The sequence below is a fragment of the Gekko japonicus genome, unplaced genomic scaffold (genome assembly GCF_001447785.1).
Source record: "Gekko japonicus isolate JY-2015 unplaced genomic scaffold, Gekko_japonicus_V1.1 scaffold231, whole genome shotgun sequence".
Classification (NCBI taxonomy): domain Eukaryota; kingdom Metazoa; phylum Chordata; class Lepidosauria; order Squamata; family Gekkonidae; genus Gekko; species Gekko japonicus.
In genome coordinates, this window is record NW_015165837.1 from 180,534 (window position 1) to 202,335 (window position 21,802).

General features: G+C 43.8%; 1 protein-coding gene across 1 annotated transcript in view; it reads right to left on the minus strand.

The window, feature by feature from the left end:
- SLC25A13 (solute carrier family 25 (aspartate/glutamate carrier), member 13) overlaps positions 1-21,802 on the minus strand; it is a 148,801-nt gene that overhangs the window by 27,663 nt on the left and 99,336 nt on the right. Inside the window, exons 11-13 of the mRNA XM_015410953.1 lie at positions 21,136-21,294; positions 4,116-4,168; positions 3,237-3,317 (exon numbers count right to left, since the gene is read on the minus strand). Of these exons, the coding sequence (XP_015266439.1) occupies positions 3,237-3,317; positions 4,116-4,168; positions 21,136-21,294 (293 nt within the window). The remainder of the gene's footprint in view (positions 1-3,236; positions 3,318-4,115; positions 4,169-21,135; positions 21,295-21,802) is intronic.

Sequence of the window (21,802 nt, forward strand, 5' to 3'; positions counted from 1 at the left end):
AGTTGCTGTAATTAGAATGGCCTGAGCTGGCTCCAAACACCTAAAGCTTCCTGGGAACTGCTACTGTAGTAAAATGCCTTCAAAAGAACGATTTTTCTACTGACAGGCACAACATTATTAGCAATACCACAATACCATTAGCAATATTATCCAGGCTCTGCTTACCTTTGGCTACTGCAAAGGACAACTATTTGGGGATGTCTGGGCAGATACTAACACCCCCAAATCCACTCTGTGTAATAAGTGGTTGCAAACGCAACCATGTAAAAACACTGAGATCCTTCAGGCGTCCTGTACCCATGTAATCTTTAGGCAAGCAAAGGAGCCTTGAAAACGAAGAGCTGGGTTTGTTGTGATTACGTCAGAAGCTGCATTAGACCTTTATAAAACAAAGTTCAAGCTACTGGACTTTTAACTGTGCAGAATGCATGCTGACAAGTACTTTGTAATTTACAGTGCAATCCTAAGTAGAGTTATACCCTTCTAAGTTCATTGAAATCATTGGATTTGCCCTGTTAACAAGTTCGTGTTTGGGGTTTTTTTTAATTTGACATTTTACTTGAATTCTATATGGATAAGAAACACTTTTGGAAGTAATTTACACCAGAGTCTTGCAAAATCTGCTCACTACCTCAAAAATAACCTTCTGAGATTTTCCCCCCCTCACTAAAGATCAGCCCAGAACTTCATCTTCTTATTAAACAAAATCGAGTCCTATGAACTTGGCCAGCCCTTGAATTGAGTACCAGAGAGTCATTAAACAAAACCTACACCCCCACTCCACCCCCAGTGAAGAAAAACAGTTTACAAGTCTGAAAACGGCTTACTCAACAAAACAAGCAGCTTTGTGGTTGCCACTGTAAAAAACCAACCGTGTGTACTAATTCGTGTGTGGGTTAACATTACACAATCCGTGTGTGGGTTAACATTACACAACTGTTCAGCAAGGTGAGCTCCCGAGTGGCTCAAAAGTCAACCAACATCATTTACATTATGAACAGCAAAGTGCAGCTAGTTCACATGAGAGCAGCCAAGGCCTTTGAATTCCAGAAGGACAACTGTTGAACCATGATGGGACATTCATCCCTTTTCTAGATTTCACTGTCTTTAAAGCTGCCTCTAAATTGCAATATGCTGACCTCAAGGAAGGTCTGAGTTTTTCTGTTAATAAAAAACTGGCTAAAATCTGCATGAAATTGAACTATCTGTCACTTAGGAGATACAAGAAAGCAAGACGAAAACATCATCTTCTAGCACTGGAGGAGAGAGCAAGGGTGTCAGTATATCCCTTTCACCCCTTCTCTTCATGCGTTACATTTCAAAAGATACCTTCAAGATTAACTGAGGTTCCCCGCCGCCCCCCCTTATAGAATTCAGAATTTCAGTCTTACGCTGCAAAGGGTTTTTGTGTTTGTTATCACTGCCTAAGCTCATATTCCACTGCTCTACACATGAGAACGCTTAAGGCTTTCAAAATCCAAGCATTCACGGAGTTAGACAGAGTCTTCTCAACAACTTAACCCTGTTTTTAAGAACAATCAGAAAAACAGCCCTTGTCCAATGAGAAGGCATCGCTACCTCAGTCTGTGATGCCAGCTTTGAAAGAGATACCGAGACATAACAAAACAGGACCACCCATTGGGAGACAACACAAGCCTCATCCTATCTGCCTGGCACAGCTCTATGCCCTTTAGTTAAACATTTTCAGTTCAAAAGAAAGCCTTGGGCTCTCTGCCACCGACTATCCACTGCCAGGAAATTATGCAGAATCGCATAATTAATTTTAGAATCTCAAAAGCCAACCAAGAGATTCAGCAAACACAGCACTTTGTAAACTATGGCTAAGAAATCAGCCTCTAACTGATCTATGCCGAACCACTAAAAAAAGAGAGAGCTGCAGTCTTTATAAAAATGACAATTCATGATTTAGAAATAAGGAAGAGATTTATATAAACTTCTTAATGAAACTGATGGGCTGCTTTGGGTTTTTTTTTTAATTGCTTGGGGATCTGCACCACCAAGCACTTGATTTCATTTTAATTTTTATTACTGTGCAATAGAAAAATACACATAAGATGGTTAATGCTCTTCTTTTTAAAAAATTCCTCCTTGAATGCTCCTTCAATTACAGAGCAGGTGAGCCTACCTGGCAGTCTGTGACAGGTCAGTGATCAAACAGAGCAGGCAGACATCACCTGCATCTCATGAGACTGAGAGAAAGCTAGAACTTCTTAACCTGCACTACGATGAAAAGATACAGCCCAATATCCAGGATGCATATAGGACCTCCATTTGCAAACACAACTGTGCAGCTCTCTTCATCTCTTGTATTTTAGAACTAGTCACCCCGTTTGGGTTTGTACTTCCACGTTCTTTTCAGCACAGATATAAATTGCTTTCAAGAGTGACCTCATTCCTCTTATGACAGCAGAAATTTACCAGTCGGCTTGGAACTACACCAGCTCTGCCCTGCCCCGCTGATCAAAGCCAACTAAAATGAACAGCTCTCTCTGTCTTAAAAATGGCGCTCATCTTTGAACAAGAGTTCATTTCATGTAAAAAGGATTTATAATTGCTTGAACAAAAATCAATACACCCCAATACAGCACTTGTTATAATTACACGAATTACTGTTGCAAAACTAAACAGCAGAAATATTGTTGTTTTAGAGAATCAAACACAACTCTCCTCATTAAGATACTTTCCCAACCAAGCAAAACAAGCTTTGTATAGTGGGTTTTATACACAGCCTACATTTTGGAACGCATGATGCTCCCAGTTAACATTACACAACCTGCCGACACTATGGCAACGAGAAAGCACGAGTCGTTTTTGCCATTTGCAAACTCTGGTATTATGGCATAAATGTGAAAATTATTAGGTGAGATAGAACATCAGGGGAGAGAAGGGGACGGACGACAAGAAGGCAGAATTGACCCATAACCAAATCCTACATCAATCACTAACTTTTTAAATGGACACATAGATCCTGTGTCACTAAAGCAAAAAGCTTCAGCCAGTGGGGCAGACCAAGAAGCACCACAAAACCCACTGCTTTTAAAGTAACTCCCAAACAATTTATCTTGCACTTGTGAAATTGATTAGCTATTTAAGAAGGAAAACCAATACGCTTGCTAGCTCTACAAGTCAACTAAAACCTTGATCTTTGTGGTTATATTACATAACTGAATGCTGAAATACTCCTATAAAATGTAAAATAAAAACAGTATACTTACACAGCCACCAGCCAGAATCTCGGCTGCCAAAGGAACAGACCCATCTCTGTTCATAAATTTGTCTCTCACAAAATCATTTACCTTGAAGAACAAAAACAGCCAAATGAAGATAGGAAACATGTCCCATTAATTTTCCTTTAAGGAATTAGAGCTAGCTGTAAATATAAATCATTACTTTATTACATACTCAAGGAGGATATCTTTATTGGGCTTTAAAACCAGTTTATAGCATGTATTGCTGTTTGCATATCAATTGGAGGTGTGAGAGTGGGTCTGTATATTATTTTTGGATAAAGATTATTTAATAATTACATTATGATTTTAACTGAACTGACTTCCAAATAAGCATGCACAGGGTTTTTAAATTAAAATTTAAAACCATTAATACTGGTTATGGATTAATTTATTAGTAGCTCTTCTTTAAAGTGCTATGCAAAGGAAGGAGTGGTGGGCACATAAAAGCATATGAAAAGGCCTCTTTGCGTACTCAGATTTCCACTGCATGCTATATTTATTTAGGTTAATCTAGTAGGCAATAAACATTGGTGTGACTGAGGGTATGGAAGTCAAGGTTTGTGCTGTTTTGAAACAAATACTGTAAAGTTGCTGAACTATGTAGACTTTTCAAATGAGGCAACCAGATAATTTTTAAGTTTAAGTTTCTCTCTTCAAAAGCACAGGGACCGCACACTACTTGCAGTGACCGGATCTGAGATGTAAATATGGATAGCATTCTGTAAGTTTAGCTTTATCCAAAGACACTGTGCACTATTATACTTCTATATAGGTCTTAAGTGCAGAAACCCCCTATGTCTTCCCACTGGACATGCAAAAACATAAATGGACGGAAGGCAATACAGCCAGTATTTATAAACTTACAGTAAGCTTGATAGCCTTCTCTGGGGCCACTCCCAATAATTGTGGCAAAAGACCTGCAAATACAGAGAGAGTATAAATGTATCACATCAGAGTTAGTATTAACTTAGGAAACAAACAGTTATGTTCAAAGTTCAGCAGGTAAGCAGGGGAATTTTAGAGCAATTTTCTACTATTATGCTTAAAAGAGTACCTAGACATTTCACTTTACATACACACACACACACACCAAGTTTTCAGCACTCCATCAAATCCAGTAATACCCTATCCACATCAATAATTTGCTCCTAAGTGTGAAATACATACAGAGTGCAATTCAAATAAAAAATGCTGCCTGCACAGCTTTTCCTTGGGCTTATGCAGGAGCAAGTCAGCGAGCATTTGCCTTCAGCTGCACCCCTAGAAAGGAAATCTAAGTGTGGGTGTACGTATAGTGAGTTTGTACATATGGAGAATCTGCCAAGAACAGCTTGACGTTTTGCCCTAAGTTCTCATTTTTCGACCAGTTTTTCATAAGTACGGGTGGGGTGGGGGGGGGTGTTCAAACGGTTCACTCTCTAAATGCTTCTGCAACACACGTTACTGCAGAGAACCAAAAGTGTCACTGTAGTCAAGAGAATGGGCTGCAAATTAAAAAGCCCCTAGTCCAAAACTCACCAACAGATATATTAGGTGGCCATAAGTCAGCTGCCTTCCCTCAACCTCAGCCCTACAACTACAAAGTAATACCTACCTACCTTAAAAGATTGTTGTACAGCTTACTGAAGTAGTCTGATAAATGCTTTGAAGAGTCAAAAACACTATATAAATCCTAAGTAGTCTCATGCATGATATTAGCAGCAAGGACTGGAGCAATAGGAAAATAAATTGAAAAATAAACAAAGAGGTCAGCACAGGATTGCTTTTTCGAATTTCAGCTGTGTGATTTTTCTTATTGCAAAGACAGAAATAAAGACAGCATATAGGCATAGCAGGTGCTAGATTTCTTCTGCTGTTCTGAACTAAAATTTTGCAACAGGATTTGAACTGATCATTGTATAAAATATTCTGTGTGCACATACACAAAGATTAATCTCCCATGAAAGCACTTCTTGCTTAAGCAACAGAGCATTTCTGAGAAAGGCAACAGACAACCACACAAACAATTTGCAGTTACACTAATTTTCTTGTTTCAGTAAAATTGCCTAACAAATTTTGTACATGTTAAGAGGTGTCTCTTTTACAACCTTCCAGATATGATGATGGGTAATAATATAGTTGTTCCCCCCACTTCTGCTTTTGAGATATTCTGTTTATGCTTGGTTTTGGAACAAACCAATTTGGCTTCAACTACTGCTGCCTTCTGCAAATCTTTAAATCTGCTTTTTCAAAAAAACCTGTCTTTACTCTTCCTTTCTTCCTTTGAGGGAGAGGCTGTGCCTCAGTGGCAGAGCCTCTGCTTGGCATGTAGAATGTCCCAGGTCCAATCCCCAGCATCTCCTGTTGAAACGATCAGGTAGGAGATGATGTGAAAGACCACTGCCTAAGACCCTGGAGAACTGCTGCTGGTCTGAGTAGATCATACTGACTTTGATGGACCCAGGGTCTGATTCAGTAGAAGGCAGCTTCATATGTTCATGTGTTCACCCAGTGATGCTGATGGTCTATGCAGAAGACTGGCACCCTGATCCCTCTTGTCTCCTGTATTTAACTTCTCTGAGCACGGTGAGCTGAGGAATTCTAGGTAGTTCTGTATTTTCAATAGCACCTTGAGAAAGACAGGTTGCTTACCTGTAACTGGTGATCTTCGAGTGGTCATCTGTGCATTCACACCCTTGGGATATACTGCGCCTGCGCTGAACCTTCTCGGTACCGGTAGCTAGCAAAAGGGATTTTCGCGCCTCTCCCAGGTCACGCGCCGGCTCCACTGCGCATGACCAAGGAGGGGCACGCAGATCCCGCCAGTTCCTTCTGACCGCCGCCCAACAGCCTTCAAAGAAACAAGATGAAGGGCCGAGAGCAGAGGGGAAGGAGGGCGGGTGGTGTGAATGCACAGATGACCACTCGAAGATCACCAGTTACAGGTAAGCAACCTGTCTATCTTCTTCGTGGTCTCTGTGCATCACACCCTTGGGAGAATAGCAAGCAATAACTCTTACCTGGAGGAGGGGCCGAGGCCCTACACCTGCGCCGTCTGCAAGATAGACCGACCCAACGCCACACGACGAGTAGACCGGACATCAAGGGCATAATGCTTCACGAAGGTGAGCGGAGTAGCCCAAGTCGCAGCGTTGCAGATGTCCTCCAATGGCATCCCTCTCAGGAAAGCTGTGGAAGCCGCCACCGCCCTTGTAGAGTGGGCGCGAAGTTGACCTGGAAGAGGTCTCTTAGCCAAAGCGTAACATAGCTTGATTACTTCCACAATCCACCTGGACAGCGTCTGGGAAGAGATCTTCTTCCCTAGGGAGGGCATACTGTGAGCAACAAACAAGGCTGGAGACTGACGAAAAGACTTGGTCCTGCCCAAATAGAACAGCAACGCCCTCTTAACATCCAGAGAGTGCAATTTCCGTTCCTCTTCATTGGCAGGAGACGGGAAAAATGACGGCAAAACTATATCTGAACGTAGATGAAACTCCGAAACGACTTTCGGTAAGAAGGAGATGTCCAAAGACAACGACACCCCATGAGGGGAAAAAATCAAGTATGGTGGATCACACCTTAAAGCAGACAACTCACTGACTCGACGAGCAGAAGTAATGGCCACCAGAAACGCAGTCTTGAGCGATAACAACTTTAGAGAGCAAGTGGCCAGTGGTTCGAAGGGTTTTCCCATCAAAAACCGCAAAACTAAAGCCAAATCCCAGGCCGGAGTCGGAGAACGACGGGGAGGGTACAGGCGAATAAGACCTTTACAAAACTGTTTCGTCTGAGGATGCGAGAAAACTGAAAACCCATCAATAGATGGATGAAAAGCTGACACCGCAGCTAAATACACCTTAACTGAAGAAAAACTGAGTCCCAAGTCCATTCTGGACAAAATAAACGCAAAAATAGACCTCAAATCCACTGGCGGAGGAGGTAAATTGGAAGAACTCAAGTACTGTAGGAATAAATCCCACTTCTTTGCGTAAGACGTCCTAGTAGACAGTTTACGACAATTCAACAGGACCTCATTGATACGGTCATCCATCACTGAAAGCGTATTTCCCATAGAGTCAACTTGAGACTCAGAGGATCGTAGTGAAGGACCTGGCCTTCCTGAGCTTGGAGGAGATCCAACTCCTGCGGGAAGTGTACGAAGGATCCCTTGGCTAACCGCAGCAGTGTCGGAAACCACACCTGCCGAGGCCACCAGGGGGCTACCAGGAGACAATGGGGCTTGTCCTGTTGTATTTTCACAAGCACCCTGTGGAGCAGCGGAATCGGAGGAAATAGGTATAGAAAGTCGTGAGCCCACGACATCAACAGACCGTCCCCCATTGACAGAGGGTCCAACCCCGCTCTGGAGCAAAACCTGGGACACTTCTTGTTCAATCGAGTTGCAAAAACATCGATGTGGGGATGTCCCAGATGTTGAAAAAGAGGAAGGAGATACTTTGAGTTCAACTCCCATTCGTGGTCCGATGCTCCCCCTCTGCTCAGGAAATCCGCTTGTTGGTTCAAAGTTCCTGGCAGATGGGCAGCTTGGAGAGTGATGTTCCAATGAAGGCACTCTTCCCATATGTCCATAGCTAGCCTGCAAAGGGACCTGGACACGGTCCCGCCCTGGCGATTGATATAAGCCATCGCAGTTGTGTTGTCCGTAAAAATCAACACAGCTTTTCCTACAACCTGTCTGAGTAAGGATCTGAGGGCAAATTTTACGGCCAGCAGTTCCAGATAGTTGATATGATGACTCTTCCAAAGGGGTTGCCATGGAGCACCCACACAAGTGTCGTCTGTATGAGCACCCCAACCCCACAGGGAGGCATCTGTGGTGATGGACATTACGGGAACGATCGGTTGGAACGGTGCACCCGCCAACAGATTGGTGTCCACGAGCCACCACTGCAGGGAGACGAGGACCTGCGGAGGCACTACCAGTTGAAGGCTCGGAGGATGGATGGAAGGGCGAAATTTCTTTAGAAACCACAGCTGCAACGGGCGCATGCGAAGGCGTGCATATTCGATCACGGAAGTGGTGGCTGCCATGAGACCCAAGATCCGCTGAATGTGGACCGCTGATGTCACGTTGGACTGGAACAAACGTTGAATTTCCAGACGAATGGTATCTGCCCGTTGGCGAGGAAGGTACGCCCGAGTGGCTAGGGAGTCTATGACAGCTCCTATGAACTGCACGCGAGTTGCAGGTTGCAGCATGGATTTCTGTAAATTCACCAGAATTCCAAGGGAGGATAGGACCGACAATGTGATGGTGATGTGCTGAAGGAGACATTCTCTTGAATCTGCCACCATCAACCAGTCGTCTATATACGGAAAGATCTGAATGCCCTGAAGGCGAAGATGAGCGACGACAACCACCATTACCTTCGTAAAAACCCTGGGGGCGGTAGAGAGCCCGAATGGAAGGGCTTTGAATTGGTAATGGTCCTCCCCGACTGCGAATCTGAGGAACTTTCTGTGACGAGGATGGATGGAGACGTGAAAATAAGCGTCTTTGAGATCTAAAGTGACCATCCAAGTCCCTGGAGACAGGAGTGGTAAAATGCTTTGCAACGTGGTCATGCGAAACTTTCTGTAAATGATGAACCGATTGAGAAAACGAAGGTCCATGATTGGACGAAGTCCTCCGTCCTTCTTGGGGACCGTGAAATATTTGGAATAAATCCCGCGGCAACAATCCGCCATCGGGACTTTCTCTATAGCGTTTTTTTGTGTCAGCGATTGTACCTCCTGTAGCAGGGCAGGAGACGCCGGGGTTCTGATAAAACGGGAGATTTTGGGAGTCAGAGAAAACTCTATGAGATAGCCATCTCTTATTATAGAGTGCACCCATTTGTCCGTAGAAATGGCGAGCCATGCGTGCAGGAAGGGTGCAAGGCGAGTCTGAGCAGTAAGGTTGAAGTCAAAGTCCCTGTTTGGGATTCTTAGGGAATTTCGACTTATAGGCACCGGACGATTGTCCCTTATTTTTCGGGGGAAAAGACCGTGACTGAGAGGGAGGTCTTTGCCATTGATCCGTAGGTGATTTGTTGTACGGTTGCCTGGTCGACCAAGGTTGCCTAGGCCACTGCTTGGATTTCGAGTATTTGGTCGTGGGGGAGATCCCCAAACTCTTGGACGTCTTGATACTCTTATCCATTTCCTGCAGAACCGTGTCAGTGGTGGAGCTAAACAATCCAGAACCTTCAAAGGGAAGGTCTTCCACCGAGGATCTGGTGTCATATGGCAATGATGAAGAGCGGAGCCAGGCATGTCTGCGTAACGCTACAGAGGTTGCTAGAGTCTTACTAGCGGATTCCAGGGAATGCTTGGCAGCACTAATTTGGTGTCTAGCCAAGACCATCCCTTCATTCTGAATCCTTTTAATCTGAGGTTGGCACTCTTTGGGCACGTGCGGGAGGAAATCATTCAAACGCTTCCATAAATTGAATTGATAACGGCCCATGCAGGCGGCATAGTTCGCCGTTTTAATGCCCATTGCACCGACAGTGTAGAATTTTCTACCAACCGAATCCAACTTTTTTCCTTCTTTGTCTGATGGAGTAGAGTGGCTCGCTTTTCCTTTCGTGGACGAGGAAACGACCAAAGAATTGGGCTTAGGATGTGTGTATAAAAACTCAGCCCCTGATTCCTGGACCTTGTACATGTGATCCAGACGCTTATTAGAGACATTAATGGAGGCTGGACGAGTCCAAAAGTCCTTGGTAGTTTGCAAGAGAACTTTTGTCATTGGTAGAGCCACGGAGGGCGAAGTGTTAGAGTGCATAATGTCAAAAACGTTATCATCCACAAAACTGGCAACGAGAGTAGGAGTCATAGATAGATCTAATGCCATGCGTTGAATAAAATCTCCATAAGACTTAACATCCTCTGATGGAGAAATAGGTAAATCCGCTTCCACATCTTGCGAGGTGGGCTGTGCATCTACATCCTCGATATGTTCAGAAAAGCCATCTGAATCGGAGGATACATTGGATGGTTCTGGAGATGATTCGAGTAATTCAGGTTGAGACGGTGCCGGTGTGTTAATCGGGGGCACAACCGGGTCTGGTGGATGCGTCGGTATCGACTGCTTCGATACCGATGGTCGATCTTGAAAGCGCGAAATGCGGGATGACACCGACTGACGATCCCATTCAGGTGGGGGTGGTATCGGGAGTGCCCAAGGGTATGGGTATCGATTCCCGTACAAATAATGCCATTGCCTCTCATCCCAAGTCAGGGGAGGAGAAGTTGGTCGGTGCCGATCCTCGACTCCACGTTCTGGGGAGGCATGAGAGGATTGACGGCTCGACATATCAGATTGCGACTGATTTGTCTGTTGAGTAAGGTCGATGTCGAGATCCGAACCGATCGGGTGAGGTTCTTGCGTGGGATCTCGACCCTGACTAGCCGAAACCTTATGGACTTTGGGTTTGTCCGTTTTAGGTTTCTTCGACTGCTGTGAGTCTTTGCCCTGCTTCCGGATCTTGGAAGGTACGGGGTGGTCCTTTATCGGCGTCGATCGTTTCGGTGCCGAAGCATCGATTGCGACCGTCGACGTCGATGATCCCGGAACGGGAGGACAAGTGTCCGCAGCCAAGGTGGACATCGAGGCGTGCCCGGACGTGTCCAACGGTGAAGAGGACTGTGGAGATAGTGCCTTCTCCATCAGGGCCAAGTGTAGACGAGCTGCCCTGTTTTTTCTCGTCTGGTTCGAAAACTTTCGGCAATGTCTGCACTTAGAGACACAGTGCGACTCCCCTAAACAAACGAGGCAAAGCGAGTGCCCGTCGGTGGGGGATATTTTAAGGCCGCAAGTCCTACACCGTTTGAAACAACCCCACCGCGGGGCCATAGGCCAGCGGGAGGGGAACGTAAATAAAGAACAAACACCGAAAGAAAAATGCTAACTACAAAAATAAAGAAAGAGAAACTAACTAAACGCAAGTTTAGCAAAAAGTTTGGTACTTAACAGACCGAAGCAGAAGGCGTCCTACCCGCGCGGCGGTCAGAAAAGAACTGGCGGGATCTGCGTGCCCCTCCTTGGTCATGCGCAGTGGAGCCGGCGCGTGACCTGGGAGAGGCGCGAAAATCCCTTTTGCTAGCTACCGGTACCGAGAAGGTTCAGCGCAGGCGCAGTATATCCCAAGGGTGTGATGCACAGAGACCACGAAGAAGATCTTAAGTTCTACTGGATTTAATGAAATGTGCAAAGGCCTCACTTTCTCTGGAATGGGTCTATGTACATCCACCTATCAACAGCAGGCTATAACTGGTTACTCCTGCTTATTTCTGCTGTGTTGTAAGTGTGAACAGAGCTTGAAACTAGGCCAGCATCTACTCTCACTCAATCCACTAGACAGCCAAGTGGTAGATACCCAACATTAAAAATTATGCTACCTGCAAAATCAAAACTATTTCTAGATAGTCTCAGAAGTCTGATAATGTTTGCAGTTCATAAAAACAGGGACCCTAATCACAACTGATGTCACAAACAGAGGTGAAAAAATTCTGGATATCAGAAAGCCGGCAGGGCGGGCTGTGTGTGAAATTTTGTTACATTGAACTGAATTTACTATCATCAAACTGATTTTTAACCAAAATGATTCACATTTAAACAATAAACATATTCTTGAAAGTATGTCTACAGTGAACATAGGGATTATTAATAAGTAATGCTGTAGATTGTCTTACATAAACCTTTTCTTTTTCTTCTTCTTTTTTTTGCCCCCCGTAGGGGATTTTTTTTAATTTGCATTTTCTATAAACTACAAAGTATAAAAACTACAACGAAAATCAGGGCAGGGAACTACATACTATGGGTGAAAGTAAAGAAAACCCACTAAAAACCCAAGAGTTGGTGGTCATACAAACTGCTTAGCAAATTTAGCTTATAGCACATAATTCAATTCAAGTTCATTGAATGTGGTAATCTGACAATCAATTTATGCTAATAATATGACTTTAAACACCTCTATTTCTGACTTCTAAAAAAGCAATATAAGACTTATAACAATACGTTTTAAGAGCTTTCAGAGTATGATAATATCTTATTTTTTATACTTTGGATTTCTCAAACAATAGCTTGTCTTCGGGGCAGCTGTCCCTAATTTAGAGTCTGAGTCCTCGTCTGAAGTTGACGCTTCTCCTTCTTCTTCGCTGCCTTTGGTGCTGCCTTCTTTCTCAGCTTCAACCTCTCCTGATGGACGACTAGGTGTCATGCCCGCAGTGCAGCCCAACCCCGTGGACCCTGACCCTGGGGATTCTGCGCCTTCAACATCCGAGGGTGAACTCCCTGCACCCCTTGAATTACCAGACCTAAGTCCTGAGGAGGATGAGCACCAACTACCAGGAGAGTTTACACCTGGAGCCACGCCGGCAGAGCCAAGCACAAGCACCACGCCTCCTGATTCCCCCCCACCGGTGGCTCGTTTGCGAGAACAGAGGCAGCGGGACATGGCAACCCGGTGTAAGAAGGCGCGCATGTGCGAGGTCAGCGTCCTCTAAGCCCAGAGTACTGACCGGAGCCAGGACACTGTTAGTAGCTAGTAATTGGCTAACAAGTGGAACGGGCTTTTTAGGCAGCTCTCTCAGATCCCCAACTCGTGCTGGCAACTAGTCTTATAGATGACTCGCTGCACCCCAGATTGTGCGTTCCTGTCTCCTGGTTTTCATCCTGACTTCCCGGCTCCTGACTTTGGCTTGTGTGATGTTGTTTCTCCGGGTCCCTGACTGTGGACTGTGTATCCTGACTTTTGACGAGCAGCTTTCGGCTTCTGAACTCTGCATGCAATCTCCAGTAACCCTAGACTGCGTTTTGACTTGTTATTTTGGACTTTGCTCACGTTACTCTGTCTTATCTGGTGCCCTGACCTTGGACTGTGTTTTGGACTTTCCGTGCCCTGCCTGGCCCGCCAGCGCAATCGTGACACTATGTAAACGCAGAAATTTTCGTGCCTTTTCAACAGAGTCAATTTTTTCTTTCCCATCCATAAATTTAAAGATTGTACCTTCGGGTACTAACCATCTGTAGGGGATGTTTTTCTTTTGTAAAAATATCACCAAGTCTCTGTACTTCCTCCTCTTCCTTCTTATTTCAAATGGAATGTCCTTTAATACTTGTATTTCTTTGTCTTTGATCTTCAAAATAGATCAATTTGTCGCTTTGAGAATTTGATCTCTCACTTGTCTTCTAGAGAATCTTATAATCACTTCCCCAGGCAAATTATTTTTCCTTGTAAATTCTGGATATGATCATATCTATTTTGCTTTGTAAAGTGTCCGTTTTTATATCTGCCATAGGTCCTAATGCATCACACACAGTCTGTTTCAGATTCTCAGATTTTTCTTCAGGAACACCTTGAAATCTTAAGACATAGCTCGATCTCTCCATTTGTAGCTGCAAATGTTGAGACTCCTCCATCAATCTCTTTCCCCCCATCACCTGTAGTTGTTTTTTTAAATCTTTTTAGTGTTGGTATCCACTTCTTTTACTTCTTGTTCAGTTTTATCTGGGTTTTTTGCTATTTCAGTCAATTGCAATTGCTGTGCACCGAATTTGCTGTGCAGTGCTGTCACTTGTTCCAGCAGTGGTCAGCATCTTTTGTAACTCCATAGTCATGTCCTGTCTAGGGGCAGGACTTGCTGGACCAGCAGTGCCGGCAAGAAGTTTTGGTTTTACTTGTTTGTCTTTCTTATCCTTTCTCGTGGGCACCATGTTTGAGATTGTTTACACTTTCTTCAAGTTATCACAGTCTCTGGTTCTCCCGGCACAGCTTAGTAAGTTCTTAACTGCTTTTATTTTCAGTCTCTCTTGCTTCAATGGTCCACCCCACTTTTTACTTAAATGCAAAGTTAACTTAGTTTTTTTTCTTAACGGGGGAGAGTCCCCCCCCCCACTTTTAAAGGGTGGGTTTCCGCTTGATTTTTGGTGATTCTTGCTTAAACTCCAATTCACATTTCAACGCTAGATCCACTTTACTTTGCAAATCGCTCGGTCACCAAATGCTTGCTCCGGTGTGCGCTTCTAATTCCAATCCGGGACGCTCCACGGTGGGACCTTCGGGGCATCGAGAAAGCCCCCCTTCGTTGGCAGGGTAGCCAGAGGAAGAGCCTTCTTGTGCCCCATGGCTAGGAGCCTCCTACAGAAGCTCCAGAACCTACAGAGCCTCCTTACTGCGGGCTCTGGCAGTCCTCTCCCGGAGGATTGAGAGAAGCCAAAACCAGAAGTCTTACATAAACCTTTTCATGCTATATATTATCATAGTGAGTAAAACCTTATCTTTAAAAGCATTTCAATAATTGCTAAAGAAAATTCCTAACTTTGCCATCAGAAAATGGGGGGGGGGTTTCCCTCAGATCTCTCCCCCCCCCCAAGTTTCATATCTGTTTAGGAATTGAGATATGTAACCACAAGATACTGGAAAGGGTATAAAAGTGGACAACAGATACAATCAGACCGCCTCTTAGTACTTTTACAGTGGAACATAAGTTTCCTTATACCAGGTCAGACCACTGGTCCATCTAGCCCAGAACTATCTACACTGAACGACTACACTGCTCCAGGATCTCAGGCAGAGAAAGGGCCTTCCCAACTCTTTCTACCTGAAATATTTTAACTGAAGATGGTGTACTTTGAGTCTGGAATCATCAGTAAGAAAGGCATGTGCCATACCACTGAGCCACGGTCGCCTTCCATTGATCACTGAGCTTCGCATATATTATCTCAGCAAAACTAACCACAACCCATTCAGCGTGTCACAGAGTGTGCTGTCCGGGTACCCAGCCTTGGTTAGTGACTGAGATTTTTCACTCTCCCTTCTTGTTGTTCAGCAGAACATCATCCATCAAGAATTTCTGCAGCATAAGCCACAAGCTAAAATGTCTGGTATGTGCTATGCTCGTTAATTCCAGTGGGACTTGGCAGAGGGAAAAGTTCCTGAAGTATTAAGCTACTATATCATTATAACAGAGAAGCTAAGGGGGAAGGAGTGGGGTTTGTTGAATAAGTGAATGTTGAATGAGATGAAAGTTAACTGTATTTGTTCTATTTTACCAAACATTGTTTTGGAAGTTCACAGTTCGGTGTTAATTGCCAAAGATATGTAAAGCTTAAAAGTGAGTGGAAAAGCTACGTATGTCATTCTCTACCAAGGCTACTCTTTCCTGCTTAACTTTAATACTAATGCTGTCCACTGTCCTCTAGCAAGCAGAATATGCCATGAGGTTGCCCACTTACTTCATTTAAACATTTCATTCTGGAACCCAAATGCTGCAAAGCACACACAGATCAGCCTACATTCCTAGTTAAAGTCCTCAGTGAAACCTCGGAGGATTCTACTTGTAGTAAACACAAATTACTGTCCTTTCCATCCAAAGGAGTCTTCAGGCCCACATTTTAAACAGTAGTAAATAATACTGTGCAATACTAAGCAGAAGTTACACCCTTCAGTGGGTTGAGAAGGATGCAGCTGCTTTTAGGACTGCACTGACACTGTATCACTATGAAGGAAGGTTACTTAGTTAAGTAACAATATTCAAACCTAACAGGAAGTAGAAAAGTGGCAGTTATGATTTTAACAGGAAATCAGAGAATGGCTATTTCCCGCCAAAATTTGCCGTTTCCATTCAAGCACGATGTAATGCAGCAGGGACACTGCTTTTCATAAAGGACTGTGACAGATGGAGGTATATACATTGTGATTATCTATTCCTAACTAATTCTATAAGACCGAAAACAAAGCTGCTGTGGCTGTAACATGAAACATGAACATGAAACATGTAATATGAAACATTGTCGGCTAAACTGATGGGAACTGACTCAAATCTGACTGAAAGATAGAGTGGGGAACCCAAGGCACAACAAGTGTAGACTACAAATGTGTCAATCGGTCCAAAATTTTAACAAGCAAAAACATGCTGACTTAGTATTGGATACCATGCACTGGCCAGGAGAAAAAAAAGAAGTCTCGAGTATGGGAAGTCATTGAGGAAAACTAAAATATTTCCTTAAGGAGATCTTATTATTTATTTTGGTGCATTCTAAACACTTACAAAAAGACCTAATGGGTACTTTTGCTCAGTTCGTTAAGGGTGACATGCAACTGCCTCCCTAGCAGCTTCTCTGCAATTATCCATAAGATAATTTGTCTTATTAATTTTTTTTACTACACTCCCAAGATCCACAAGATGGTGTAATTTGTCTTTATCAAAGTCTGTTAATTTCAGAACATCAGCATATCTACTGTTCTTTAAACCAAACACACTAAGGCTGTATTCAGACATCTTCCTTAAGTCTCGTTAACTGAAAAGATGAATGAACCTCCCCGTTTCTTCTCCCTACTTCCTCACACAGAGAATCGTGGTGAAGACTCAGTCCACACAGGGAATCAGAATTAGCTTTTATCTGCAATCCTCTGAGCGAGGTGTGGGGGGATAGAGCACACACCTGAGCTTGGCAACAAGCCAAGCTGCTGCACATTTTTACACACAGTCCAATCCTAAACTGTAAACTGGAGAAAAACCACTGTTGTCAATGACATTTAAAGCAGCTCAACGTCTGCTCTTTTCCAAGTGCCCATCTGACTTAAGCTACAGAAATCCCTTTTTAACAATCTTTTCTCTGGAATTCCAATGCTGCATTTTGAAATCATGAAGCATACAGTAATGATCATATTTGTTTTTGTTTTTTTAATCAGTTGGAGAAAAAGTGTTCAAAATGAAATTGGTTGTCAGTTTAAAGAAGGGGTAAGTAGCTTTTGGAACTAGTGCCCCCCCATGCAATATTTTCTTGTGAAGATGTTGGTGCAATGGCAATTATTATCTGTAATGGGAGGGGATTATACTTGGCCAGACACACACTCAGAGCAAGCCAAGTTCCAGAGGTGCAGCCAGCATCTCAGGGATCTGCCTTCAACTCACCAGGTAGTTGTGCAGGTCTGGGAGGTGATGGCAGGTGTTAAGCCATGCCTCTTGCCTTCTCCTGCACCACTGCCAATCCTTTGGGTACCTGGATGGTGATCTGGCCTGGGTGCCAAGCAAAAAGATCTAGTATGCCACTGCTGGCATGCAGGCTGGGGGCTGCCTACCTCTGATTTAAAGATTATACTGTCTTGATACTAAATCATGAATCTATTAAACAACTTCAGTTAAAAGCTGCTTTTCTCCATAACTACTACTGAGGCAAAATATCCAATTTCTTAGGTTAAGCATTATGGACAACATAGGAAGGGATGTATTTTATGCACTGCATGCATCCCACTGGACCAGGAACTGTCAAGTCATCATCTGTGGCGCTAGATCCAAAGAGATGCCATCCTCTATCTCCTCTGTCAGATCTCAGTCCTTAAACTTCACACTTCCTGTCACCTCACACTTCCCAGACTGATCAAGCTTGCCAATCCAGCATCTATTTTCAGACCAATGAAAAATATCCAGCTAGAATTCCAAAACATTTTTCAACTAAAGGGAAATTTGAATGAAAGTCTCCATCTTATAATGTACAGGACACATAATAAATATTGTGGCATCAGTGCCAAAGCATGCACTTAAAATTAATGGAGCCAGAGGCAGCAGAAACAAAGCAGAAAACCAGTTTGTATACTTCACTTAAAAATTGGTCAGAAGGGGCCAAATATATAACAACAGAAATCTGAAACAAAATTCAGTTTTAAGGCGCACTGTGTTGGCCCTGTGGGAAGGGACCAAGTTCAGTGAAAGACCCTACACACTGCATGAAAAGAAGAAAACTCTCAGATTTTATTGATTTATAGAAAACATCTATACCATCTCTCCAGGTACCCTGCCTGAGGTGGCTCACAAAATTCCAATTTTTCGCATTGTTAGTTTAAAATCTGAATACAAAGCTGTGAAAGATTCCTGCTCAAGGCCTTGGGGGACCACTGCCTGTCGGGGGAGACACTATTTGGCTACACAGCTCACTGCGAGGCAGCTTTACATGTCATATAACAGGACCTGACTGGGAGGCCAAAGAGGCCCAGTAATAAGCCAGACTGAGTGCCTCCTGCAATGCTACATCAACACTACAGGGGCCACACAACTCAGTCATGGCCAACAAAGGGTGTCTATTCATTTGCTGTGCCTCCATATGCACCACTGCCAACTGCATGGCCCCAGCAATACTGGCAACATTACTGGGGCTCTGCTAGTTGCCAGTGGCCTTCCAGAGCAGTGACCTACCAGGAACTTTCCCTGTAAGCAATGCTCCCTCTATGCTGTGGAGTCTTGTGAGCAAAAATTCTACTTTGTGAGCAACTGGCATTAAAGTTGTGAGCAAGCGATTTGGCTACTGCATAAATTAGTTTGCTCTGGAGCCATCCTTGCTGAACTAAGACGAAACTCAGCTTAGACGGAACACTGCCTGTAAGTAAAATGGCCAGTTCACTCATTATATGTACTTAAGTGCTGTCCAGTAGCAACTGACCTATGGCAACTCCAGCAAGGGGTTTTCAAGGCAAGTAAGCAGCAGAGGTGGTTTGCCATTGCTTCCCTCTGCAAAGCCTTCCGGGGGAAGGGGTGTCTCCTATCCAAGTATTGATCCTGCTTAGCTTCCGAGATCTGACGAGATTGGGCTATACCATGCTCCCCCCCCCCCCCCCCCGACCACCCACGACAAGCACAGAATCTACTATAATCATCCCGAAACTGTCCATTTGTTGCTTTGAAAAGTCAGGAAACACAGATGTGAATTAGCTTGGAACAAATCATCTTGTAAAACATAATCGATGGGATTCTTTCTAAAGGCTTGTTTGCTAGCAAGCTGTACCAAATGCAGAAATTATCTGTCAGCCCTTTACTAAACAAGCTAGTGACATATTCAGCTGTGCTTTTTTGCTGTGGTTGAAAACTTTCCTTGTTTCTAAGGGCTAAAGGACAACCACTGCTTCCAGAGGAATTACTCTGCCAAAATCAATTGCTCTGAGTTACGATTGATAATGTGACAGAAAATGAAAAGGGGGGGGGCTGAGTTTTATACAGCTTCTCTCCTAGATACAGTTGAGACTGTGCCTTGATTCTTCTGGAGTCCAAGTGCTGTAGAACCGAACTATCTATTTCAGCCCTTTGTAGATCCTACCCTGCGGCTCCTGTACTTTACCAAAATGAGTGAAGATGAGAAACAGCAGAAGGGAAACTGCCAGTGATAGACCGTAGAGGCTACTGTAAGGGTTTCAGGGCTGGGGAATGTAGTTTCTGTGACATACAATGTCCATGACAATACCCATAAGTACTAGAAAGCATGCAACTTATTTCCCACACTGAATACTGCCTCTAGCTGAGGATGTGCATTGGCCACAGCAGCCTCCAGAGAATCACGGTGGCAGAGTGCATGCTTTTAATGTCGACAGCCACAGGTTCAGTCATCAGCACCTCCAGATAAAGGATATCCGGCAGCAGGTATCTGGGAAAGGCTTTGCTCTGCCTGAGAACCTGGAGACCCAATGCTGTCAGTATAGACATTATGGAGCTAGATAGAGCAATGATTTGACTTAGAATAAGTCAAGTTCAAATGCAGGCTACATTTCCCATGGTTTTTGCCAGCCCAAGATCTTGTCATGTAGCTCTTCATAATGCCACATCCAGGCAAGACTCCTAAATAAATGTCCTCATAGGGGAAAAATCTGCACCAGACTCATGCTGCCAAAGACCTGGGAAACATTCAGCAACATACTCTAGGCCCCCTGCATTAATTCTGGGGTGCTTGAGTGGGCACATGGGGATTGTGTTATAGTCAGAACAGAAATCCAGAAGCCTTACTGAGCTTAACAGGATTTTAGTGATAGTGCTCCTCAAAGTGTAGATGGTGGACTGAAATCAGTTTATGTGCAAATTCTCAGTATTTTGCAATATGATTGTTTATTTTCTATCGATTACTAATCTTTTTCTCTTTAACATCACACTACTCTGCTGTTTTCTTTGGGTGATGTGTTCCCCATATAATGTCTTAGCAGTGCAGTTTTTATGCAAGATATGTCTAGGCATTACAAAGTCCCCTGAGCCCCCAACAAAAGATGCTTTTCATAAGAAAGTAGCTGATCTATTCAGCTTGCTCACATGTCAGGAGCAAAGGGTGGGAAAACGTGTAGGAGGAGCTTTTCTTAATACCACAGCCATTCCCAAAGTTGAAGAGACAAACCACTTTTAAAGTGAACAGTAGTTTGTCTGGTTCAGCAATGGGAAATGCTGGCTGATAACAGTCCAGAGCAATTATTCTGTGTGCATACCACTTATTTGGATCATGGTCCCTGCTGCAATAGAGGTATAGCCAGTGCAATCCCTTGCACCGGCTTATGATTACTGGCAACTGTTTATTATACTTATTGTGAAGCTATACTGTTGACACCATGACCGCTTTTGCTATTTGTGTCACACTAATATGCTAATTGAAAGTTATTATGTAACATCAGATTGACCCTAAATTTTCCCTATGGCGCCTGCAGCCTTTGAAGCAACTATGTCTCCCACACAAAACACAGACAGGATTAGCATTTCTCTCATTTCCAGCTAAGATAGGCAGGTCAGGCCTGTCCAGGCAGTGCATTTCAAAAGAGAGGTAATGCTTTAAAAAAGTACTTCTAATAGTATACTTAAATTAAGACATTTCTCTAGAGAACACAGGCCAGTTTTGGGGTATGAAATACCCCGCCCCCAATTTCTTAATACACTCAATTTGAACACCACAGCAAACTATGCTCAGATCCAAGACAGGAAGTCTTCAATCTTCACTGTGTCCACATGAAACATGAGGAGGAAGGGAAAACCCCCAAAGTCCTGCCCCCAAACCACAAATGTTTGTGATATCTGGATGAATATGGATAGGAGGTCAGTTGGTGATGATCAATAACAAGAAACAGAGAAAGTTCAGCCTTTAGATACTGACCTCTGTAGAGCCCAAAGAATCCTTCATAGCGCAGCACTTTCTTAAAACAGTCAAAGCTGTTCTTGTACATCAGCTCCCCCACAAAGGAACCAGTGGAGCGCTGGTTCTGCATTCTGGTTTTCACAAGATCGATTGGATATACTGCAGTGGCTCCAACAGCTGTACATAAAATGTGAATTAAAAACAAAAAAAGGAGTTTGAATGTGGCCACCTCCATTGTAGCAGTTCACACGTTTAGCAGATATTTGCCAGTGTGTCTAAGGGCTTACAATAGCCTGCATTTCCCCACTGGCCAAGAGATCTCACCCTAAGCCCCCACCAGGATACACTGCAGGTGGCACAGAGGACTGAATGTCATCTCTGTGTGTGTATATGTAGGTATACAGAGAGCTCGGAGGAGGCCCTTGGAGTCCCCTGTTTTGAGACTATGGTCACTGTCATTTTTGGAATGTCATCCTAGCCACCTGCCATTATATTAGTTTGCTTTGCATTAGAACATTCTTGTAGACAAGCCAGGCAAGGAAAAAAACTCCTCAGGAGTAGTATTTATAGTCTGATGTAAGCAGCGTTGGGTGCACCATTTCTGACTGACTTCAACGGGCTCGGGCATGCCTAACTTTGCATAGGATCCGGCTGTTAAATCACTTAACAGGTACAAGGAAATGGA